At 44.9% G+C, this 25,661-nt stretch overlaps 1 protein-coding gene across 1 annotated transcript in view; it reads left to right on the top strand.

The window, feature by feature from the left end:
• Positions 1 to 25,661, top strand: part of dysf (dysferlin, limb girdle muscular dystrophy 2B (autosomal recessive)) — a 103,039-nt gene continuing 77,378 nt past the window's right edge. Inside the window, 1 exon segment of the mRNA XM_055156793.1 lies at positions 1 to 99. Within this exon segment, the coding sequence (XP_055012768.1) occupies positions 12 to 99 (88 nt within the window). The 5' untranslated portion in view covers positions 1 to 11.

Genomic DNA, 25,661 nt, shown 5'->3' with positions numbered 1-25,661 from the left:
TTGTGCGCGTCATGCTGCGTGTGTGTGTGCTGTGCGCCGAGCGGCTCCAGACGCCCGACGACGATATCAGCGATGCCTACTGCACCGTCACCTTCGAAGGTAATCTCATTTGGATTGAATTTGATTTGAAACCTGACATTTGTGTGATTAAATGAGAGATGTGGGCGTTTGTTTGAGGACGCTGCCCTGCGTAGACCGTCAGGTGATCAGGACCGAGACCTGGACCAGACCCGGAATGAGACCAAGACTGAGACCGGTTTAGTCCTGGTTTAATCCCATTTTAGTCCTGGTTTAGTCCTGGTTTAATCCTGTTTCAGTCCTGTTTTAGTCCTGGTTCAGTCCTGGTTTAGTCCTGTTTTAGTCCTGGTTCAGTCCTAGTTCAGTCCTGGTTTAGTCCTGGTTTAGTCCTGGTTTAGTCCTGGTTTAGTCCTGGTTCAGTCCTGGTTTAGACCTGTTTTAGTCCTGGTTCAGTCCTAGTTCAGTCCTGGTTTAGTCCTAGTTTAGACCTGTTTTAGACCTGTTTTAGTCCTGGTTTAGTCCTGGTTTAGTCCTGGTTTAGACCTGTTTTAGTCCTGGTTCAGTCCTAGTTCAGTCCTGGTTTAGTCCTAGTTTAGACCTGTTTAGTCCTGTTTTAGTCCTGGTTTCAGTCCTGTTTTAGACCTGTTTTATTCCTGTTTTAGTCCTGTTTAGTCCTGTTTTAGTCCTGGTTTAGTCCTAGTTTAGTCCTGGTTTAGTCCTAGTTTAGACCTGTTTTAGTCCTGATTTAGTCCTGTTTTAGTCCTGGTTTTAGTCCTAGTTTAGACCTGTTTTAGTCCTGTTTTAGACCTGTTTTAGTCCTGGTTTAGTCCTAGTTTAGACCTGTTTTAGTCCTGGTTTAGTCCTGGTTTAGTCCTGGTTTAGTCCTAGTTTAGACCTGGTTTAGACCTGGTTCAGTCCGTTCATTTGGATTTTAAACCAGTTTTATTATTTTATTTTTATTCTGATAAAGTGAGTTGTGTTTGTTTGAGCTGCTGTGGCTCCGGCGCCGCAGCTGTTGGGTTTATTATTGGAGCACGCGGCCGTGTGTCGACCCCGGTTTTGGGGCGGGGTCTCCAGTGCACTGCAAAAAATAAATATCCAACGCTCAGAACGCTCTCTTCCACCTTGTGATGTCATGACGTGGGAGTTTTCAAGCTGGTATCTGGTCATATCGGTGTGTCAAAGCCTGATCCCCTCAGATCTCAGAGGCTCAGCAGGTCTGGTCTGGTCTGGTCTGGGTCTGGTCTCTGGGTCTGGGTCTGGGTCTGGGTCTGGTCTGGGTCTGGTCTGGGTCTGGGTCTGGTCTGGACTTGGATGGAGACACTGGGAAAATCAGGAGCCACAGGAGTGTGTGTGTTGTGTCCTTAGGCAAGACACTTCACCCACATTGTCAAGTATGAAAGTGGAGTGTGTGTGTGAGTGATGGTGGTGGTGGGAGGGGCCGATGGCGCAGATTGGCAGCCTCGCTTCCGTCAGTCTGTCCCAGGGCAGCTGTGGCTACAGTAGTAGTTTACACCACTGAGTGTGAAGTGACTGAATAATGATTTGTAAAGTGCTTTGGGGATCTTGAAACACGCTGTATAAATGAAATCAATCAATCACGTGAACAGCTCTTTTTTTTAAGTAAGTCTTTATACAGCACTTTTCACAGACATTTTTGTCACAAAGGCTGCGTTCAGACTGCAGCCTGAAGGTTTGATGCATGGACCAGAGTTTTGCGTCTTGGCCAGTGTAGACAGAAACGCTATGGTGGAGTGTGTTCAACTTTTCCACTCTGGAGGCTGGTTTCAGATTTTTGCATTTTTAAGCCCCAAAAACGCCTTCACTGTCTAAACCAGTGGTGTCAAACATACGGCCCGGGGGCCAGATCCGGCCCTCCAACCAAGACCTTTAATCTGGTCCTCGGCTGATTTTCTACTAAAATATCTGAATTCTATTTTCTATTAAAATCTTGTTAATTTTCTGTGGTGTTTATCACAGCAGCGTCTCTGTACGTAAAAACCTCGTCCTTCTCCTTCTCAATCTCCTCCTTAAAACAAGTAAGTTGTTCATGTTCTGGCTCCGGTACGAGAGGAACTTTAAAATCTCCAGGTGCTCGATGCTGCGTCCATGTTTGGACAACTTCTGTAAACACAGAGACGCTCGCTGCGGTTGACGTCGTCGTGTCTCCAGTGTCACATGTGGGACACTTTTGGACCGTTTAATGTTCACACTGGAGTCACATACAAGTCACATTTAACTGGAAATGTGAACGACCTCGAAAAACATCGGATTTCACAAAAAAATTGGAATTGAGCGTTAAACCCTGCAGTCTGAACGTAGCCAAAGACACTTTCCAGAACATTCTTCATCATTATTCATTCACTCTACACCTGGTGATGGTAAAACACTGTTGTAGCCACAGCTGCCCTGGGACAGACTGACAGAACGTGCAGCTGCCAGACAATCAGCGCCATCAATCCCTCCGACCACCACCATCACACACACACACCACTTTCATATTAGGCAATGTGGGCGAAGTGTCTTGCCTAAGGACACAACGACAGTTATTCCCACTGGCTCCTCCTGTGGCTCCTGGAAGTCCTAGCAGTGTCCCATCCAAGTCCTGACCAGTAGTAAAGATTATAGATTTTTAACTTTTAGAGCCTCTCAAAGTTTTATTTTGTTGTGTTTTAGTTTTATTTGTGCACATTGGGGGAATCTTTAATCGCTTTTTTCAAGACAAAGTTCATTCCTGGTTTAGATCTTGATTTAGATCCTGATGTAGCTCTTGGTTTAGATCCTCCTGTGGCTCCTCATTTTCCCAGTGTCTCCATCCAAGTCCAGACCAGACCCAGACCAAAAGGCTGAAATGATCCAAATGATTCTAGTGAAGGTGTGTGGAGTTTAAAAACACACTGGAGCACTTCCTGTATCACCTCATGACACACTCATGAACATCTCATGAACATCTCATGAACATCTCATGAACACCTCATGAACATCTCATGAACATCTCATGATACACACATGTTCCACCTTGTGATGTGGAGTGTTTTCAGTGTGAGGCTCCGTTACACTGCAGGGTTTAACGCTTAATTCAGATATTTACTGTGTTTCTTGGACTATATGGCTACGTTCAGACTGCAGGGATTCCATGAAAAAATCTGAATTGAGCGTTAAGTCCTGCAGTCTGAACGTAGCCTTAGTCAGACAAATGTTTCCTTTTTGGTTCTTCCTGTGGATCAATCCTGCCCATCACCTTCACCTTTCACTATTTTTCGATTCCGTTGGGAAGAGAAACAGTTTGAACGGAGGTTTGAGTCACACACATCTGATTCCCTTTTGCATTTATGGAGTTTTGCAAACAAAATTTCTCGAGTCGTTTTCCGCTGTTTGGATCCAACATCCACATAATTACGATGTCCGAATCCCAAAACTAAAATATGACAATATCAGAACCAGAAACAAAAGTGATATGGTTCAAAAGACTTGAAAAGATCGACTTTGACAATAGACACATCCCACTTGTCTGGAATGTTTCACAGTGTGGCATTAATATTAAAAGTTCCAAGTCAGATCTGTGGAGATTGGCGACCCCGTTCCCAGTCAGAATTCCTGTTTTTCGAGGTATTTTTGAGCGATAAAACCTGCACCTGTAACTGAATAAATGTGAAGTGGAGCTGTTTAAAGTCACACTGCGGAACATTCCAGACAGAGCGATGACGTCTCCATAGAAACAGAGCAGAAGACGAACCCCAAACCGAAAAGTTACTCTCACTTGACTTGCAGTTTACCCAAATCCTTTTTACACTTTTTCTTGTTTTCTCGGAGCGCGACGTTGTACTTGTACTCGAGTATTATTGTTTTGAAGTATTTTGAAGTATTTTGGAGGAGTGCAGTGACTCAGAGGGACCACAGGGGGCAGCGTGGAGCAGCGTGGAGTGGAGAGTTTAAGGGTTTAAGGTCAAAGTGAAAGTAAAAATAGGTCACGAATTTGAACAACTGCAGGAACCTGAACCCATGACTGAACCAAACACACAAGAGACTGTGTGAACGGATCACGCCATCACGGACGGAGAGAGAGAGAGAGAGAAGAAGGAGGGAGGAGGGAGGGAGGGAGAGAGAAGGAGGGAGGGAGGGAGAGTAAGGGTGAGAGAGAGGGACGAAGAGAGGGAAAAGAAGAGGGAGAGAGGGAGAAGGAGAAAGGTGAGGGAAGGGGGGATGACTAAGCAAGGAAGAGAGAGAGAAGAGAAGAGAGAGGGAGGAAAGAGGAGAGAGAGGAGGGAGAGAGAGAGAGGGGGAGAGAAAGAGAGGAGAGGGAGGGAGGGAGGGGGGAGAGAAAGAGAGAGGAGAGAGAGGGAAAGAGAGAGCGGGAGGGGGGAGGGAGAGAGGGAGGAGGGAGAGAGAGGAGAGAGGGAGAGAGAGAAGAGAGGAGAGAGGGGGAGAGAGAGAGGGGAGAGAGAGAGAGAGAAAGAGAGAGGAAGAGAGAGAGAGGGAGAGAGAGAGAGGGAAAGAGAGAGAGGGAGGGAGAGAAAAGAGGGAGGGAGAGGGAGGGGGGAGAGAGAGAGAGGGAAGAGAGAGAGAGAGAGAGGGGAGAGAGAGAGAGAGGGAGAGAGAGAGGGAAAGGGAGGGAGAGAAAGAGAGAGGGAAAGAGAGAGAGGGAGGGGGAGAGAAAGAGGGAGAGAGAGAGGAAAGAGAGGAGGGAGGGGGAGAGAAAGAGGGAGAGAGAGGAAGAGAAGAGGGAGGGGGAAGAAGAGAAGGGAGAGGGAGGGGGAGAGAAAGAGGGAAAGAGGGGAGAGAAAAGAGGAGGGGAGAGAGGGAGGGGGAGAGAGAGAGAGAGGGAGAGAGGAAAGAGAGAGAGGGAGGGGGGAGAGAAAGAGGGAGGAGAGAGAGGGAAAGAGAGAGAGGAGAGGGGAGAGAGGAGAAAGAGGAGAGAGAGGAGGGAGAGAAAAAGGGAGAGAAGAGAGAGAGAGAGAGGGAGGGGAAGAGAGAGAAGAGGAGAGAGAAGAAGAGAGAGAGGGAGAGGGAGAGGAGAGAGAGAGGGAGGGAGAGAGGAGGGAGAAAAGAGGGAGGAGAGAGGGAAAGAGAGAGAGAGGAGGGGGGAGAGAAGAGGGAGAGAGGGAAAGAGAGAGAGGGAGGGGGAGAGAAAGAGGAGGGAGAGAGGGAGGGGGGGAGAGAAAGAGGGAGGGAGAGAGGGAAAGAGAGAGAGGATTTGGGAGGAAGAGGAAGGGAGAGAGAAAGAAACAGAATGAGTGTGAGAGAAAGAGAGACACTTTGAGGCTGAAAAAGAGAGAGGGAACGGGGTGAGGGAGGGAGGGAGGAGGGAGGGAGTGAAGGGAGAGAGAGAGAAAAAGAGAGAGAGAGAAGAGAGAGAGAGAGAAGAAGGGAAAGAGAAGAAGAGCGAGAGAAGAGAGAAGAAGGGAGAGAGAGAGAGAGAAGAGAGAGAGAGAGAGAAGAGAGAGAGAGAGAGAGAGAGAAGAGAGAGAGAGAGAGAGAGAGAGGGAGAGAGAGAGAGAGAGAAGAGAGAGAGAAGAGAGAAGAGAGAGAGAAGAGAGAGAGAGAGAGAAGGGGGAGAGAGAGAGAGAGAGAGAAGAGAGAGAGAAGAGAAGAAGAAGAGAGAGAGAGAGAGAGAGAGAGAGAGAGGAGAGAGAGAGAGAGAGAGAGAGAGAGAGAGAAGAGGGGAGAGAGAGAGAGAAGAGAGAGAGAGAAGGGAGAGAGAGGAAGAAGAAAAACAGGGAGAGGGAGGGAGAGAGAGAAGAAGGGGAAAGAGAGAGAGAAGAAAGGAAGGAGAGAGAAGGGAGAGAGAGAAGAAGAGAGAGAGAGAGAGGGGAGAGAGAGAGGTGAGTTTGGTGTGTGGCTGCAGTGACACTCAGACCATAAAGTGCAGAGTTAAAACAACTGCACGTGACACTTTCCCATGAGACAGAGAGAGAGAGAAACAGCGCCCCCTGTGGTCACAAATGAAACTCTCTTTATATTTACAAAAACAAAACCACACTTTGCCGCTCGTTTTGTTTTCTTTAAATTATAAAGACACTGCACAAGTCAAAAATCTACAACGGAGCATAAGGGTCAGATAAAAAAAAAAAAAGATGCTGGAGCTACGAGAATAAAGTCGTAACATTTCCACATTAAAGTTGTAATTTTAAGAGAATAAAGTCGAAGCCAGAAAAAGCTTATTTATGAAATAAAGTCATAATTTTACAAGAATAAAGTCGTAATTTTAGGAGAATAAAGTCGTAAGAATAAAGTCGTAATTTTACAAGAATAAAGTCGTATTTACAACAATAAAGTCGTAATTTTAAAAGTCGTAATTTTAGGAGAATAAAGTCGTAATTTTTAAGAATAAAGGTAATTTTACTACAATAAAGTCGTAATTTTAGGAGTTGTAATTTACAGAATAAAGTTACAACATAAAAGAATTAAAGTCGTAATTTTTAGGAGAAAAAGTCGACAAAAAGTCGTAATTTTACAAGAATAAAGTCGTAATTTTACAAGAATAAAGTCGTAATTTTACAACAATAAAGTCGTAATTTTAGGAGAATAAAGTCGTAATTTTAGGAGAATAAAGTCGTAATTTTACAAGAATAAAGTTGTAATTTTACAACAATAAAGTCGTAATTTTAGGAGAATAAAGTCGTAATTTTACAAGAATAAAGTCGTAATTTTACAACAATAAAGTCGTAATTTTAGGAGAATAAAGTAATTTTAGGAGAATAAAGTCGTAGTCAAAGTAAAGTCGTATTATCAGGAGAATATCGGCTGCTCGGAGTCTGACTGAGTGGACAATTTGGAGCATTTTGTAAAGGAGAAGAATCTGTGTTTCATTCGTTCATTCGACTGAACCAGGACTGAATCAGGACTAAACCAGGTCCGGAACCAAACGAGAAAGACCAGGATTGAGACCAGGACCAGACCAGGACTGAAAACAGTTTAGTCCTGGTTTAAGTCATGGAAATGGGAAATGGCGTTTATGTGACTTTAAAATGCGATGCGGAATATTGCGCCGCATACGGACTGAACCAGGACTAAACCAGGACTGAACCAGGACTGAACCAGGGACTGAACCAGGACTAAAACCAGGACTGAACCAGGACTGAACCAGGACCAGACTGAAACCAGGACTGAACCAGGACTGAACCAGGACTAAACCAGGACTGAACCAGGACTGAACCAGGACTGAACCAGGGACTGAACCAGGACTAAACCAGGACTAAACCAGGACTAAACCAGGACTAAACCAGGACTAAACCTAAACCAGGACTAAACCAGGACTAAACCAGACCTAAACCAGGTCTAAACCAGGACTAAACCAGGACTAAACAAGACCTAAACCAGGTCTAAACCAGAACTAAACCAGGTCTAAACCAGGACTAAACCAGGACTAAACCAAGACTAAACCAGGACTATTCCAGGTCCAAACCAGGTCTATTCCAAGTCTAAACCAGGACTAAACCAGAACTAAACCAGGTCTAAACCAGGACTTTTTCCAAGTCTAACCCGAGTGGATTCGTGTATATTTGTTGATGTGGTTGGAGGTTTAAAAGTTCGTCTAATCGCCCGGAAAATACGGTTATAAGTGTTGTTTTTTTTGGACACTCAAAGAGGCTTCACGAACAAGTAGGAAGTGACACTGTCGAAAACGGTGGAATCCAGTGAAAGTCATGGAAAATTCACTTTAGGTCATGAAAAAGTCCTGGAAAAGTTTTGAAATTTTGTCAGTGACGAAAGAGTGGGAATCCTGTTTCTCCGTCGCGGTGCGTTTGGCCCCCGTTCGCCCGCCGTACTTCAGGGACCCGGGTGGACATTCGGACACGGCCTCGAGTCTAATTATAGAGCGTTTTATTGTGCGGTGATCAGGAAGTGGGCGGTTAGAATGTTAGTTGTTGTTGTTGGCTTCATTGTGACGAGAAACTGCGCTCTGAAAAGTTGTAAACAGCTTTTGTGAACTCCAAGTATCTGTAAGTGAAGAACAACTCGTCTGCTTCTCGTGTTGTAAAGCTGCACTGTGGAACTTTCCTGCAGCGTGTGCGTCTCCATGGAGATGTCAGTGCGTTGGGTTAAATTATCCGCAGTGTGGCATTAAACTCATCGGTCTGCAGGTGTTAAAAGTGCTCGAAAAAAGCTTTAAAACATTCACTCTGACTGTGAGTCTGGTCGCCTCTCCGCAAACCTGACCTGTAGTTTGTCTTGCAGGTCTCCACGGAGACTTGTTACGGTTCTAGACACACTGTGGAACATTCTAGACACATCTCCATGGAGACGGTAACCGGACACGTTACACAGAGCACGTTTATGTCAGTAAAACTCAGGTTCACTTTTACACCTTTAATGGATATTTTGAGTTTGATAAAATGATGGAAACGGAAATCAAATAAAAGAGCGTCCTGAAAATACGGGTGTGGCCAGCAGGGGGCGCAAGGAATCCATCTGCCGGCGCACTGAGGAGTGAAGCAGCTGCAGCAGTAACAGCAGTCATTTCTATTGAGTGCACCTGAAAGACGGAAATCTGTTGGTGTTTCTGTCCAATCAAAATCACCTCCAGACGTCGAGCGGAATTAAATACAGACGATTTAACGAGTTTTCCACGTGAACCTCAATTCAGAATTATTATTTCCATGTAAACTTGAAGGAGAATATTTGAATTCTGAACAATTTCATTCAAAACAATTAAAAAACATCATGTAAACGTCACATTCTGTGTTTCAGTCGTTCATTCGTTTTTCAGTATAAAACCAAGAATAAGAAAAAACAACTTTTTTCTTCATTATTTGTCTCCAAAATCAAAATGAAAAAACAGATAACGGCCGTTTCCCGTTTACGAGACTTCAGTGACTGCGATGTCGGACTGAACCAGGACTGATCCAGGTCCGGGACCAGACCGGGACCAGACCGGACTCCGAACTTTGACTCTGAGCTGCCGCAGGGTCCGAGCCTCCGGTCTGGTCTCGGTCTGGTCCTGTCCTGGTTTCGGTCTCAGTCCCGGTCTGGTCTCGGTCTCAGTCCCAATCTGGTCTCAGTCTCAGTCCTGGTCTGGTCCCGGTCTGGTCTCAGTCTCGGTCTCAGTCCCGGTCTGATCCCGGTCTGTTCCCGGTCTCAGTCCCCGTCTGGTCTCAGTCTCGGTCTCAGTCCCGGTCTGATCCCGGTCTGGTCCCAGTCTCAGTCCCGGTCTCAGTCCCAGTCTGGTCTCAGTCTCGGTCTTGGTCCCGGTCTGGTCCCAGTCTCAGTCCCGGTCTCAGTCCCAGTCTGGTCTCAGTCTCGGTCTTGGTCCCGGTCTGGTCCCAGTCTCAGTCCCGGTCTCAGTCCAGTCTGGTCTCAGTGTTCCGGTCTGGTCCGGTCTGGTCCCAGTCTGGTCTCAGTCTCGTCTCAGTCTCGGTCTCAGTCCCGGTCTGGTCTCAGTTTCGGTCTTCTGTCCCAGTCTGATCCCGGTCTGGTCTCAGGTCTGGTCTCAGTCTCGGTCTCAGTCCCGGTCTGGTCCCGGACCTGGATCAGTCCTGGTTCAGTCCGACATCGCAGTCAGTGAAGTCACGTAAACGGGAAACGTCCTTGATCCGTTTTTTTCCCCCCATTTTTCATTTAAACACAAAATCGAAAACTGAAAAAACAAATCATTATCTGTTTTTTCCATTTTGGTTTTGGAGACAAATAATGAAGAAAATTGTTGTTTTTTTTCGTTTTCTTATTTTTGATTTTATACTGAAAAACGAACGAACCAATGACACACGGTTTGGTCAGATTTCTCCGCTTCAAGTGGAGTGTTTCCCTCCTGTTCTCCGGCTGGGGGACAGGGGAGGCTGCAGAGGAAAGAGCCCAGAGGAAGTGAAGCGTTTCCTGGACATGAGGGGCTCCCAGCAGGCCCTCTCACCCTGCACCATTCTGCTCGATCAGCCGGACGCTCGCCCAAAACCCCGGATCAGCTTTTAAAACTCAACAAAACTAAATCACGGAAAAAAACTCCAGCATTTTCTCGTGTTTTTTTTTTTTTTTTTGTAAATATGGACTAAGACGAGTTTAAAATGGATGTAATTTAACCCCAACAAAACTCCATTCATTTCAATTTTTGGTTATTTTTCCGTTGACATGTGACCGCTTTCGGATTTAAAACGTAATCTGAATTTTTTCCGGAATTTTTACTTTTTTTTTTGGATTGAAATTCGACTTCACGTTTTGGATTTTTGAGGAAAAACTCCAGCCATGTTGCGGTGTTTTTTGCAGCACGCCAATAACCTCCAGCACTCCAACCCGTATCTAAGTGTTGCGTTCAGAGGTAAGAGGAAAAATTAGTTCGTGTGATTCCAGAAAGTTCAATAGAATAAAAATTTGAACGCTAAAAAAGTGTCGCGAAAACCAAATATTTACGTACGTGTTTGTTATTGGAGAGTGAAGTAACGGAGGTGATTTTGTGATTTTTTTTCCAGTGTTTTGTTTCATTCGTACACGTTTAACACACAAATCCTGCAAACTGAGCTCTTCTCTCTAACAGAAAACACTCCGTTCCACCTTGTGATGTCATGTGGTGATACGGGAAGTGCTCCACTGTGTTTTTAAAGGTCCTGTATTTACGCAAAATTGACTCTTGTGAGCTCAAAGTCGTGTTCTAATGTTATTACCTCGTCAGAAACTTTATTATTAGTCTGTCTACATCTTCAAAGCTCTGTTCCACCTTGTGATGTCACGAAGTGGTAGTTTTCAAGTGAACAGCTACTTTTAGAACTAATTTAAAACGCGAGATTCTGTGAAATGTTTTAACAGCTCGACCGTTTGTAAAGTTTCAGGAAAGTCTTTGGGTAAATTGAATTTTCCTTTCACAAAGCGGTAGTTTTCTAGTCAGTCTGGCGCCACCTAGTGCCGCCGCTCAATTTCATTTTTCTCCAGTGACTAGGTCAGGAAGTATGGCCCGTGGGACAACTGCGGCCCTCAGGCAAATTTTTCTTGGCCCTCAGGTTTCCAGTTGAATTGGCCCAAATGACCTTGCATCAATTAAAAATTAACTTTTTACTGCAAGTTTTTTATTTTTTAAATCTACATTGATAAAGCAAATATTTGATATTTAGTTTGTGGTTTTAAGGATCTTAGGCTCCGTTCAGACTGCAGGGCTTAACGCTCAATTCCGATTTTTTTGTGAAATCCGATGTTTTTTCGAGGTCGTTCACATTTCCAGTTAAATGTGACTTGTATGTGACTCCAGTGTGAACATTAAACGGCCCAAAAGTGTCCCACATGTGACACTGGAGACACGACGACGTCAACCGCAGCGAGCGTCTCTGTGTTTACAGAAGTTGTCCAAACATGGACGCAGCATCGAGCACCTGGAGATTTTAAAGTTCCTCTCGTACCGGAGCCAGAACATGAACAACTTACTTGTTTTAAGGAGGAGATTGAGAAGGAGAAGGACGAGGTTTTTGGTCGTGGTGTTTTGTGGTTCAGTCCGTTGAAAGGAACGTGTGGATGTGGAGACGGAGCCAAGAGTGGTGAGTGGAGATGTGCTTCACTTCAGTCACACAGAGTTCATTAACAATTTTCTCCTACTTCAGTGCAGAATAGTGACGTTTGTGTCTTGTTGATAACGTGTAGGTGGATGAATGCACTTTGTCCGTTCACACTGAAGTCACATGTTAAAGATCAGATATGTATCAGTTTCAGGAGCACATATCCAAGTGTCCTGGGTCACATTTGAAAAAATCTGATCTGTGTGGTTCAGACTGACATTAAAAGATCAGATACAGGAACATAGAGACAAAAAATCTGATTTGGGTCACTTCAGGTGCAGTGTGAACGCAGCCTTAGAATGAGTCATCAGTTTTTATTCATTCTAACGTGTTAAACCTCGTCGCCCTCATAAAAACAATAAAACAACATATGAATAAAAACAGAATCTAATAAAAACAACAAATAAAATGTCAACATCTTTTACCTTTAGTCCAGTCAAGATTGGCAATTCCAAAAGGCTGAAATGGTCCAAATGATTCTAGTGAAGGTGTGTGGAGTTTAAAAACACAACGGAGCACTTCCTGTATCACCACATGATGACATCACAAGGTGGAACAGAGTGTTTTTACATCAGTTTGAGAAAAGAACTCAGCCTAAATCTGCAGGGTTTGTGTGTTAAACGTGCGAATGAAACAAAAGTAAAATAGGAGATCAGATTTTTAAGTTTGTTTGTTTTGGGGTTTTTTTTGGGGAGTAGCTCTTGACTCCATCTAGTGGCGGAGGTTTTGCGTTGTTTGTTTGTAAACGATGTGTTTCCATGACGGTCGCGCGCGCGGAGGAGCGGAGTGTTTTCTTGACACCTCCGGCTCCGCTCCTGTTTGCGGCGACGTGCTCCGGGGCCGTTTCCGTTCTTTGTGTGGAGCTGCTGCTTCCTGGTGCCATCACAATCGCTGAAGCGGCTCCTGTGCCCGGGCAGATTCCTTTCAGACCCGTCCAACGCTTTCAGGACGGCGGAACACACCTGGGCCATCGCCATAGTGATTAACAACATCAAACAAAAGAGTAAATTTGTTCGGAATTAGTCCTCAGAATAGAATAGTACATGATAAAAATAACACTGTTCTTTGACTCATGCGTTTTACATTTTATTTAACCTGCTCATGTCAGACTGATCTGTGTCGCTCTGAATCGAGTTCTTCACATTTTCGATCTGAACAAAGAGACAAAGGCTGCGTTCAGACTGCAGCCTGAAGTGACCCAAATCCGATTTTTTGGCCCCTATGTTCCTGTATCTGATCTTTTAATGTCAGTCTGAACCACACAGATCAGACTTTTTCAAATGTGACCCAGGACACTTGGGCTACGTTCAGACTGCAGGGCTTAACGCTCAATTCAGATTTTTTTGTGAAATCCGATGTTTTTTCGAGGTCGTTCACATTTCCAGTTAAATGTGACTTGTATGTGACTCCAGTGTGAACATTAAACGGCCCAAAAGTGTCCCACATGTGACACTGGAGACACGACGACGTCAACCGCAGCGAGCGTCTCTGTGTTTACAGAAGTTGTCCAAACATGGACGCAGCATCGAGCACCTGGAGATTTTAAAGTTCCTCTCGTACCGGAGCCAGAACATGAACAACTTACTTGTTTTAAGGAGGAGATTGAGAAGGAGAAGGACGAGGTTTTTGGTCGTGGTGTTTTGTGGGACAGAACGTTGAAAGGAAGGAGGAGGAAGGAGGAGCACATATCCAAGTGTCCTGGGTCACATTTGAAAAAATCTGATCTGTGTGGTTCAGACTGACATTAAAAGATCAGATACAGGAACATAGGGGCCAAAAAATTCGGATTTGGGTCACTTCAGGTGCAGTCTGAACGCAGCCTTGGATATGTGCTCCTAAAACCGATACATATCTGATCTTTTGACATGTGGTAAATGGTAAATGGTCACATTTTTCTATAGCACTTTTCCACCTTCAAGGCACTCAAGGCATGTGACTTCAGTGTGAACGGTCAAAGTGCATTCATCCACCTACACGTTATCAACAAGACACAAACGTCACTATTCTGCGCTGAAGTAGGAGAAAATTGTTAATGAACTCTGTGTGACTGAAGTGAAGCACATCTCCACTCACCACTCTTGGCTCCGTCTCCACATCCACACGTTCCTTTCAACGGACTGAACCACAAAACACCACGACCAAAAACCTCGTCCTTCTCCTTCTCAATCTCCTCCTTAAAACAAGTAAGTTGTTCATGTTGTGGCTCCGGTACGAGAGGAACTTTAAAATCTCCAGGTGCTCGATGCTGCGTCCATGTTTGGACAACTTCTGTAAACACAGAGACGCTCGCTGCGGTTGACGTCGTCGTGTCTCCAGTGTCACATGTGGGACACTTTTGGGCCGTTTAATGTTCACACTGGAGTCACATACAAGTCACATTTAACTGGAAATGTGAACAACCTCGAAAAAACATTGGATTTCACAAACAAATCTGAATTGAGCGTTAAGCCCTGCAGCCTGAACGTAGCCTAAGAGATCAGGAAACACAGAATGTCATAAAACGTCAATAATTTGAATCCGACTCGTCGAGCGGAAGAAGCTGAAAAACTAAACTAATCTGTATTTTTGCTAAAACTGACTGAAGTCCGTCCATCTGCAGCGTCGTGCTTGTTTTGGTTCGTTTGAGAGCTTCACTTTCACAAACCTTCGCTGCTGCAAATATCAGAGAATACATCATACAGAGTTAACTTTTATTGTCACATTTTGTATTTTGTTACTTCTACAAATCTTACTGCCAGTTGTACTGCTAATATTTTCTCCGTTTAAAGCTACTGCTTGAGCTCCGTGGATTAATCTCACTTAACCACAAAACAATATTTGCCCCAAAAGCAACATTTATTTTATGTACTGTATTTTCCGAGCTATTAGTCGCTCTGGATTATAAGACGCACTGTCATTAAATGGTCTATTTTCGAACTTTTTTCACAAATAAACCGCACCGGACTTTAAAGGAAACCCAACAGTGTGATGGGTGAGTGGTTTTGTTTGTTTGTTCGTTCACGGTGACTCTGGGATCGCTGGATTGTCGGCGTGTTCGCAGTGACTCGGTTGTTCAGTCGTGTCTAGAAGCGGCACGTCGCGCTCGTGGCTTTTTCGGTTCGTTCCTCCGTTCCGTTCCTCACATTTTTAGCTCTTTTTATTGTTTTGTAAACACTATAATCATCTCCCGCAACAACAGATTAACATGTTTTATAAGTTTCGGTTTTGCTGCTAAGTCGCTCCCCCTTCAGAGCGCGATCACAACACAATCACCGCGCGTCCCCTCTAACGAAACTACTGCGGTTTTCTGTCACGTTTTTGTATTATTTATGGGAAATTTTCGTGTTTGTCGTCGTATTTATGGAGAAATCTTGTACAGAGAGATCGCTAGATTACTCAAACACGCACGGATGTCTCTAAAACCTCTTCAGACATGTTTTTTTTAGACGATGGAACGTTATAACACGGGAGAAAGCTCCAAAAATACCCCCTCTTTAAGCACAGTTCTCCATTCTCCTCGACAGAAATTCTAATCTTGGTCAACGGAATTTCAGTTTTGTCCATCGTTATCGGTCATTTTTTTACATTTTAAAACTTTCGTGTAGGGAGGGTGTGTCTGGGACCAACGGATTGTCGGCGTGTTCGCAGTGACTCAGTTGTTCAGTCGTGTCTAGAAGTGGCACGTCGCACTCACTTCTTTCGGTTCGTTCCTCCGTTCCTCGTCGGCGTGGAGTGATGAGTGTGTGGGTGTGTTTCTAATCCGTGTATCATTCGTTCATTCGTTTTTCAATATAAAACCAAAAATAAGAAAATGAAAAAACAACAGTTTTCTTCGCTATTTGTCTCCAAAACCAAAATGAAAAAACAGATAATGATTCGTTTTTTCAGTTTTCGATTTTGTGTTTAAATGAAGAATGGAAAAAATGGATAACGGCCGTTTCCCGTTTACGTGACTTCCGTGACTGACTGCGATGCCGAACTTTTGCACCGGGTACGGACTGAACCAGGACTGATCCAGGTCAGACCAGAGCGGGACTAGAGCGGGACCAGAGCGGGACCAGACCAGGACCAGAGCGGGACTAGAGCAGGACTGGGGCGGACTCCAAGCTTTGACTCTGAGCCTCCGCGGGGTCCAAGCCTCAGCTTCGAGCTCCGGTCCTGCCGTGGGCTCTGAGCCTCCGGTCTGGTCTCGGTCTTGTCTCGGTCTTGTCTCTGTCTCAGGCCCGCTCTGGTCCCGGTCTGGTCCCAGTCTCAGTAGCGCTCTGGTCCCGGTCTGATCCCGGACCTGGTCCATTTGAACCAAAAGCTCTTAGTTCGGTTTGTTTTCGTTGGTGTGAAAGCGTCAGTTGGATGCTTTGCACCACCTCGGAACCAGCCGCGGTTCTGGAGCAGCCCGTCCGGACCTGTAGTCCACAGAACATTCTCACTTTCCCCGCACGGAACCAGCGCGGAGACGATGACACGTAACCGCTCGGACCGCTGGTCTCGGTCTCAGTTCCGCTCTGATCCCGCTCTGGTCTCGGACCTGGATCAGTCCTGGTTCAGTCCGTACGCGGTGCAAAAGTTCGGCATCGCAGTCACGGAAGTCACTGAAGTCACGTAAACGGGAAACGGCCGTTATCCATTTTTTCCATTCTTCATTTAAACACAAAATCGAAAACTGAAAAAACGAATCATTATCCGTTTTTTCATTTTGGTTTTGGAGACAAATAACGAAGAAAACTGTTGTTTTTTTCGTTTTCTTATTTTTGGTTTTATATTGAAAAACGAATGAACGAATGATACACGGATTGTTTCTCTGTGCGGTCGCTGTCTCTCCGTGTGTGTTTGTGTGTTCTGTGGGTGGTGCGGCTTTGTAGTTTACTGAAGTCGTACTGGGACACCCCAGTGGATTCGTGTATGGGGCGCTCTGGATTGTGGCGCAAGGTCGTTTTTTGATGGGGTTGGAGGCTTAAGAGCTCGTCTAATCGCCCAGAAAATACGGTAAATGAATTTTACTGGACTCATTTTCTTCTTGAAGCTCATCATTTGTTGGAGTTTGAGCTGCTGACGCCTCTTGTTTGTGCTCGGACCAGAACAGCTCCCACCAACAGCTCCATTATTTTGCATGTTTTGACATATTTTCATTTAAACGGTGTCGTAGATGTGTGTAGATGTGTGTAGATGTGTGTGTAGATGTGTGTGTAGGTGTGTGTGTAGTGTGTGTGTAGATGTGTGTGTAGATGTGTGTGTGTGTGTGTAGATGTGTGTGTAGATAGATGTGTGTGTAGATGTGTGTGTGTAGATGTGTGTAGTGTGTGTGTAGATGTGTGTGTAGATGTGTGTGTATGTGTGTGTGTGTGTGTGTAGATGTGTGTGTAGTGTGTGTAGATGTGTGTGTAGATGTGTGTGTAGATGTGTGTAGATGTGTGTGTGTGTGTGTGTGTGTGTGTGTAGATGTGTGTGTATGTGTGTGTGTGTGTGTAGATGTGTGTGTGTGTATGTGTGTGTGTGTGTGTAGATGTGTGTAGATGTGTGTGTGATGTGTGTGTATGTGTGTGTAGTGTGTGTAGATGTGTGTAGATGTGTGTGTGTGTGTGTGTGTGTAGATGTGTGTAGATGTGTGTGTGTGTGTAGATGTGTGTGTATGTGTGTGTGTGTGTGTGTGTGTATGTGTGTATGTGTGTGTGTGTGTAGATGTGTGTGTGTGTAGGTGTGTGTAGGTGTGTGTGTGATGTGTGTAGATGTGTGTAGTGTGTGTGTAGATGTGTGTGTAGTGTGTGTGTGTGTGTAGTGTGTGTGTGTGTGTGTAGATGTGTGTGTGTGTGTAGATGTGTGTGTAGTGTGTGTAGATGTGTGATGTGTGTAGTGTGTGTGTGTATGTGTGTGTGTGTGTAGTGTGTGTGTGTGTGTAGATGTGTGTAGATGTGTGTGTGTGTGTGTAGTGTGTGGTGTGTGTAGTGTGTGTGTGTGTGTGTGTGTGTGTGTGTGTGTGTGTAGATGTGTGTGTAGATGTGTGTGTGTGTGTAGATGTGTGTGTGTGTGTAGATGTGTGTAGATGTGTGTGTGTGTGTAGGTGTGTGTGTAGTGTGTGTGTGTGTGTGTAGATGTGTGTGTAGGTGTGTGTGTAGGTGTGTGTAGGTGTGTGTAGTGTGTGTGTGTGTGTGTGTGTGTAGGTGTGTGTAGGTGTGTGTAGTGTGTGTAGTGTGTGTGTGTAGTGTGTGTGTGTGTGTGTGTGTGTAGATGTGTGTAGGTGTGTGTGTAGTGTGTGTGTGTGTGTGTGTGTGTAGTGTGTGTGTGTGTAGGTGTGTGTAGATGTGTGTGTATGTGTGTGTGATGTGTGTGTGTGTGTAGTGTGTGTGTATGTGTGTGTAGAGGTGTGTGTGTGTGTGTAGATGTGTGTAGATGTGTGTGTGTGTGTAGATGTGTGTGTGTGTGTAGTGTGTGTGTGTAGTGTGTGTGTGTAGTGTGTGTGTGTGTGTGTGTGTGTAGGTGTGTGTGTAGATGTGTGTGTAGTGTGTGTGTGTAGTGTGTTGTAGATGTGTGTGTAGTGTGTGTGTGTAGATGTGTGTAGATGTGTGTGTAGTGTGTGTGTGTGTAGGTGTGTGTAGATGTGTGTGTGTAGGTGTGTGTGTGTGTGTAGATGTGTGTGTAGGTGTGTGTGTAGATGTGTGTGTGTGTGTGTGTGTAGTGTGTGTGTGTAGATGTGTGTGTAGTGTGTGTGTAGTGTGTGTGTGTGTGTGTGTGTGTATGTGTGTGTGTGTGTAGGTGTGTGTGTAGATGTGTGTAGATGTGTGTGTAGTGTGTGGTGTGTAGTGTGTGTGTGTAGTGTGTGTGTAGTGTGTGTAGGTGTGTGTAGTGTGTGTAGATGTGTGTGTAGGTGTGTGTGTAGGTGTGTGTGTAGTGTGTGTGTAGTGTGTGTGTAGTGTGTGTGTAGATGTGTGTGTGTAGTGTGTGTGTGTGTAGTGTGTGTGTAGATGTGTGTGTAGATGTGTGTGTAGGTGTGTGTGTAGTGTGTGTGTGTGTATGTGTGTGTAGTGTGTGTGTGATGTGTGATGTGTGTGTAGGTGTGTGTGTAGTGTGTGTGTGTGATGTGTGTGTGGTGTGTGTGTAGATGTGTGTAGTGTGTGTGTAGGTGTGTGTGTAGTGTGTGTGTGTATGTGTGTGTGTGTGTGTAGATGTGTGTGTAGGTGTGTGTGTAGTGTGTGTAGATGTGTGTGTGTGTGTGTGTGTGTGTAGATGTGTGTAGATGTGTGTGTATGTGTGTGTGTGTGTAGGTGTGTGTAGGTGTGTGTAGATGTGTGTGTAGATGTGTGTGTAGATGTGTGTGTAGATGTGTGTAGGTGTGTGTAGGTGTGTGTGTGTGTGTGTAGGTGTGTGTGTAGGTGTGTGTGTAGATGTGTGTAGTGTGTGTGTAGGTGTGTGTGTGGTGTGTGTGTAGTGTGTGTAGATGTGTGTGTAGTGTGTGTAGAGTGTGTGTGTGTAGGTGTGTGTAGGTGTGTGTAGGTGTGTGTGTAGTGTGTGTAGTATGTGTGTGTAGTGTGTGTGTGTAGGTGTGTGTGTAGGTGTGTGTAGATGTGTGTGTAGTGTGTGTGTGTAGTGTGTGTGTGTGTAGGTGTGTGTGTAGTGTGTGTGTAGGTGTGTGTAGTGTGTGTAGATGTGTGTGTAGTGTGTGTGTGTGTAGGTGTGTGTGTGTGTGTGTGTGTAGGTGTGTGTAGTGTGTGTAGTGTGTGTAGTGTGTGTGTAGGTGTGTGTGTAGTGTGTGTGTAGTGTGTGTGTGTGTGTGTGTGTAGTGTGTGTGTAGTGTGTGTGTAGTGTGTGTGTATGTGTGTGTAGGTGTGTGTGTAGATGTGTGTGTAGTGTGTGTGTGTGTGTGTGTAGATGTGTGTGTGTGTGTGTAGTGTGTGTAGATGTGTGTGTAGATGTGTGTAGGTGTGTGTGTAGTATGTGTGTGTAGGTGTGTGTGTGTGTGTGTGTGTGTAGTGTGTGTGTAGTGTGTGTGTAGTGTGTGTGTGTGTGTGGTGTGTGTGTGTGTGTGTGTAGGTGTGTGTGTGTGTGTGTGTGTGTGTGTGTGTGTGTAGTGTGTGTGTGTAGGTGTGTGTGTGTGTAGGTGTGTGTGTAGGTGTGTGTGTAGTGTGTGTGTGTGTGTGTGTAGTGTGTGTGTGTAGTGTGTGTGTATGTGTGTGTGTGTGTGTAGGTGTGTGTGTAGTGTGTGTGTGTAGTGTGTGTGTGTGTGTGTGTGTAGTGTGTGTGTGTAGGTGTGTGTGTGTGTGTGTAGTGTGTGTGTGTAGGTGTGTGTGTGTGTGTGTGTGTGTGTGTGTGTGTGTGTGTGTGTAGTGTGTGTGTGTGTGTGTAGTGTGTGTGTGTAGTGTGTGTGTAGTGTGTGTGTAGTGTGTGTGTGTAGTGTGTGTGTGTGTGTGTGTGTAGGTGTGTGTGTATGTGTGTGTGTGTGTGTAGGTGTGTGTGTAGGTGTGTGTGTAGTGTGTGTGTGTAGGTGTGTGTGTAGATGTGTGTGTGAGGTGTGTGTGTAGGTGTGTGTGTAGTGTGTGTGTGTGTAGATGTGTGTGTATGTGTGTGTGTGTAGGTGTGTGTGTAGTGTGTGTGTGTGTAGTGTGTGTGTAGGTGTGTGTGTAGTGTGTGTGTGTAGATGTGTGTGTATGTGTGTGTGTGTGTGTGTGTGTGGTGTGTGTGTAGATGTGTGTAGGTGTGTGTGTAGGTGTGTGTGTAGTGTGTGTGTGTGTGTGTGTGTGTGTGTGTGTGTGTAGGTTGTGTGTGTAGGTGTGTGTGTAGTGTGTGTGTGTAGATGTGTGTGTAGTGTGTGTGTAGTGTGTGTGTGTGTGTGTGTGTGTATGTGTGTGTGTGTAGATGTGTGTGTAGGTGTGTGTGTAGTGTGTGTGTGTAGTGTGTGTGTGTAGTGTGTGTGTGTGTGTGTGTAGGTGTGTGTAGGTGTGTGTGTAGTGTGTGTGTGTGTGTGTGTGTGTGTAGTGTGTGTGTGTAGATGTGTGTGTAGGTGTGTGTGTAGTGTGTGTGTGTAGGTGTGTGTAGTGTGTGTGTGTGTGTGTGTAGTGTGTGTGTAGGTGTGTGTGTAGATGTGTGTGTAGGTGTGTGTGTAGGTGTGTGTAGTGTGTGTGTGTAGTGTGTGTGTGTGTAGGTGTGTGTGTAGGTGTGTGTGTAGTGTGTGTGTAGTGTGTGTGTGTGTGTGTGTAGTGTTGTGTGTGTGTGTGTGTAGATGTGTGTGTGTGTGTGTAGTGTGTGTGTGTGTAGTGTGTGTAGTGTGTGTGTAGTGTGTGTGTGTGTGTGTGTGTGGTGTGTGTGTAGTGTGTGTGTAGGTGTGTGTAGGTGTGTGTAGGTGTGTGTATGTGTGTGTGTGTGTAGAGTGTGTGTGTGTGTAGGTGTGTGTAGTGTGTGTGTGTAGGTGTGTGTGTAGATGTGTGTGTAGGTGTGTGTGTAGGTGTGTGTGTAGATGTGTGTGTGTGTGTAGGTGTGTGTGTGTGTGTGTGTAGATGTGTGTGTAGATGTGTGTGTGGTGTGTGTGTGTGTAGGTGTGTGTGTAGGTGTGTGTAGTAGGTGTGTGTAGGTGTGTGTAGGTGTGTGTAAAATCCCTCAGTCGTCCAGGTAGAATCTATGGCAAAAGGAGAGATTCAGTTTGTTGTTAATATCTTAGGGTTGAGGTGTTTCTTTTCTGCACATTTTGCAATAAACAACGTCTTTGTCAATTCTTCCATCTGGTCGTTTTTTGTTTTTTTTTTATAGAAATTTCCCGTCCAGACGCTTTCAAGCTGCAGCGTTGTTGAACTTTGTGTGTCAATATAATCGTCATTCCACGACATGTTGCACTGACAACATTTCGTGTTTGGTAAACTGTGATAAAATGTGTTAATATTTTTAATGCATTATTTTCTTTGTAATTAATTAATCATAATGAACATGTTAATGTCCCACCCCTAATTTTTTATTAATCATTGCATTCATACAATGCAGCCTTTCAAGACACCCAAAGCACTTTACAGATCATTCTTCATTCACTCGTGTGGACATACCGGCTTGTAAAAGCCTGATCCTGTCAGATCTCAGAAGTTCAGCAGGTCTGGGTCTGGTCTGGGTCTGGGTCTGGGTCTGGGTCTGGTCTGGGTCTGGTCTGGGTCTGGGTCTGGGCAGGACTTGGATGGAGACACTGGGAATTCCAGGAGCCACAGGAGGCTCCAGTGGCAAAAAAACTGTTGTTGTTTAATTAGGCAAGACACTTCACCCACATTGCCTAGTATGAAAGAGGTGTGAGCGTGGGTGGTGGTGGTTGGAGGGGCTGATGGCGCAGATTGGCAGCCTCGCTTCCGTCAGTCTGTCCCAGGGCAGCTGTGGCTACAGTAGTAGTTTACACCACTGAGTGTGGAGTGACTGAATAATGAACTGTAAAACACTTTGGGGACCTTGAAAGGCGCAATATAAATGCAATCAATCAATCACTCAATACTCAGAGGTGGTGAGCTGCTACTGTAGCCACAGCCGCCCTGGGACAGACTGACCCTCCAACCACCACAACCTCCACAACTCTCACACACACTCCACTTTCATACAAGGCACTGTGGGTGAAGTGTCTTGCCTCAGGACACAACTGTTTTTGACACCTGGAGTTCCCACAGGTCTCCCATCCAAGTCCTGACCAGACCCTGCTAAACCATGCAGGCCAAGTTACAGGTCAGATCTATGGAGAGGCGCCCTCACTCACAGACTCAAGAGAGACAAGTGAGTGTTAGAGCCTCCAGACGTCACTGCACCAAAATACTGACCTGTACTTTCAGCCAATTTGGATCTAAAAACACCAACATGTTCTTGTTTTGTCTCACCTCATGTGTTTAAGACTTTAATAGTTTCCTCACCGAAGCCTCTGGAGTTGGAGTTTTGTGTGTTTTGTTTCTCTGATTCCCGTTCGAGCGTCTTATCTTCTCCCATTCATTTTGATTTGAATCCGTTTCCAAGTTTAACCCGTCTCTGTTTTCTCACCACATTCTTTACTATTCTGAGCTCCCGCCGACAGCCGTGCCAAAATCCGAACAGGAAGTAGCGCGGTGCCACTTCCTGTCTGTCCGATGCCCTCCCTCCCTACGTCGTATTTCAAACAAACCCCGGGTCCATTTTTAACCCGGCGCGACCCGGCTGACCCGGAGTCTCGGTGTGAAGTGTTTGAAAACAGGAAAGAAAACAGCTCCATGGCCGCGCTGGCACCGAGTCAAAGCAGATCAGTCAGGACTCTCTGCTAAAGCTGCTCTCTGCAACTTTTCTCTGTCGTCACGGAGATGATTTTTTTTTTTTTTTTGCTCTACCAGAAGTGAGTGTCGGCGCCAGTCAAATGAGGCTCACTGAGGCCGGAGGGAATTTGGAGTTGAGTTCAATATTTGAAATAGAAATTTATTTAGATTTAGAGTTGAGTTGTACAGTTGTAGGGAGTATTATCTGTGACATAAGGGTGAGTCGTTGTACAGTTGTAGGGAGTATTATCTGTTACATAATGGTGAGTTGTACAGTTGTAGGGAGTATTATCTGTTACATAATGTTGATTTGTTGTGCAGTTGTAGGGAGTATTATCTCTTACATAAGGGTGACTTATTGTACAGTTGTAGGGAGTATTATATGTTACATAATGCTGAGTTGTACAGTTGTAAGGAGTATTATCTGTTACATAAGGGTGAGTTGTACAGTTGTAGGGAGTATTGAGTTGTACAGTTGTAGGAGTTTATCTGTTACATAATGGTGAGTTGTACAGTTGTAGGGAGTATTATCTGTTACATAAGGGTGAGTTGTACAGTTGTAGGGAGTATTATCTGTTACATAAGGGTGAGTGAGTTGTACAGTTGTAGGGAGTATTATTAGTTGTCTGTTACATAAGGGTGAGTGTTGTACAGTTGTAGGGAGTATTATCTGTTACATAAGGGTGAGTTGTTGTACAGTTGTAGGGAGTATTATCTGTTACATAAAGGTAAATTGTACAGTTGTAGGGAGTATTATCTGTTACATAATGAGTTGAGTGAGTTGTACAGTTGTAGGGAGTATTATCTGTTACATAAGGGTGAGTTGTACAGTTGTAGGGAGTATTATTATCTGTTACATAAGGTTTGTGAGTTGTTGTACAGTTGTAGGGAGTATTATCTGTTACATAAGGTTGTGAGTTGTGGACAGTTGTAGGGAGTATTATCTGTTACATAAGGTGAGTTGTTGTACAGTTGTAGGGAGTATTATTATCTGTTACATAAGGGTGAGTTGTACAGTTGTAGGGAGTATTATCTGTTACATAAGGGTGAGTTGTTGTACAGTTGTAGTTGTAGGGAGTATTATCTGTTACATAAGTACAGTGAGGTTTGTTGTACAGTTGTAGGGAGTATTATCTGTTACATAAGGTGAGTTGTACAGTTGTAGGGAGTATTATCTGTTACATAAGGTGAGTTACATCTGTTTGTTACAGTTGTAGGGAGTATTATCTGTTACATAAGGGTGAGTTGTTGTACAGTTGTAGGGAGTATTATCTGTTACATAAGAGTGAGTTGTTGGACAGTTGTAGGGAGTATTATCTGTTACATAAGGGCGAGTTGTTGTGCAGTTCTGTTCTGTTGTGGTGTCTTTTTTTTTTGGTGTTTTCTTGGTTTTCATGTCGGTTTTGGGTTTTGCGTCGTTTCTCTATTTGTGGCGCATCTTTCGGTGATTTTTTTATTTTATTTCATTTGCACGTTTTTTTTTTTTTTTGGTTTGTTCGTCGTTTAAACTTGTATCTGAGTTTGCGAATTTGCGTCGTTTCTGTTCTCGAAGCTGTTTTCTCGCACTGAGACGCACCGTATTTTCGAGCTGTAAAAACGACGATATCTCCATAGAAACGAGCAGGTGATGGACCCTCCGCCAGTTCTGGGACACGTTTGACGGTTGAGTCCTCGGACCCGCCTCTGTGTTGGTTTGAGTTCGTGTGAATCAGGTGATGGGACTTTCACTCTTCACAACAATGGAGAAATCAAAATAGTTTCCACAGAACTTCCTCAAGTCTTTAGTGTTTTCCTCTGCTGCGGGAGCCGTGTTCTTTTAGACGAGACTAAAGACGCACTGTGGAACTTTTCTAGTGGAGGTTCTCTCAGCTGCTCGTCTCCATGGAGATGATGTTATTGCGTTGTCTGGAATGTCCCGGTGTGGCTTTAAACGCATCCATCTGCTGTTTTATTGACCTACAAACGTGTCAGATGAGTCCACGACGTCCGTTGCCCTGGAAACAAGCGCCATTTCTCGGACTTTTCCCGGAACGATGGACCAGACTGAGAGACTTTAGTGTTTTTATTAAATAAAACCATCAGAGGAAAAGATCCACTCAAAGACTGGAGCGTCTTTATATTTATACTCCACTAATGATACTGATTTAGTCCTGGTTTAGTCCTGGTTCAGTCCTGGTCCAGTAATTGTTTAGTCTTAGTCCAGTCCTTGTATAGTCCTGTCCAGTCCTGGTTTAGTCGTGGTCCAGTCCTGGTTCAGTCCTGGTTTTTACCTGGTTTAGACCTGGTTTAGACCTGGTTTAGTCCTGGTTAGTCCTTTAGTCCCTGGTTTAGTCCTGTTTAGTCCTGGTTTAGTCCTGGTCCTGGTTTAGAGTCCTGGTTTAGTCCTGGTTTAGTCCTGGTTTAGTCCTGATTCAGTCCTGGTTTAGACCTGGTTTAGTCCTGGTTTAGTCCTGGTTTAGTCCTGGTTTAGTCCTGGTTTAGTCCTGGTTTAGTCCTGATTCAGTCCTGGTTTAGGACCTGGTTAGTCTGGTTTAGTCCTTTAGTCCTGGTTTAGACCTGGTTTAGTCCTGGTTTAGTCCTGGTTTAGTCCTGATTCAGTCCTGGTTTAGACCTGGTTTAGTCCTGGTCCTTTAGTCCTGGTTTAGACCTGTTTAGTCCTGGTTAGTCTGTTCAGTCCTGGTTTAGACCTGGTTTAGTCCTGGTTTAGTCCTGGTTTTAGTCCTGGTTAGTCCTGGTTTGGTTTAGTCCTGGTTCAGTCCTGGTCCAGTCCTGGTTTAGTCTTGGTTCAGTCCTAGTGCAGTCCTGGTTCAGTCCTGGTCCAGTCCTGGTCCAGTCCTGGTTCAGTCCTGGTTTAGTCCTATTCCAGTCCTGGTTCAGTCCTGGTTTAGTCCTATTCCAGTCCTGGTTTAGTCCTGGTTTAGTCCTGGCAGCTCAGTTGTACTGTTTGTGTTTTTGGGTCTTTCTCTTT

The sequence above is a fragment of the Boleophthalmus pectinirostris genome, unplaced genomic scaffold (assembly GCF_026225935.1).
Source record: "Boleophthalmus pectinirostris isolate CB_2022bp ecotype Guang Dong unplaced genomic scaffold, ASM2622593v1 HiC_scaffold_20, whole genome shotgun sequence".
In the NCBI taxonomy this organism is placed as follows: Eukaryota; Metazoa; Chordata; class Actinopteri; order Gobiiformes; family Gobiidae; genus Boleophthalmus; species Boleophthalmus pectinirostris.
This window is presented reverse-complemented; position numbering and strand designations above follow the sequence as displayed.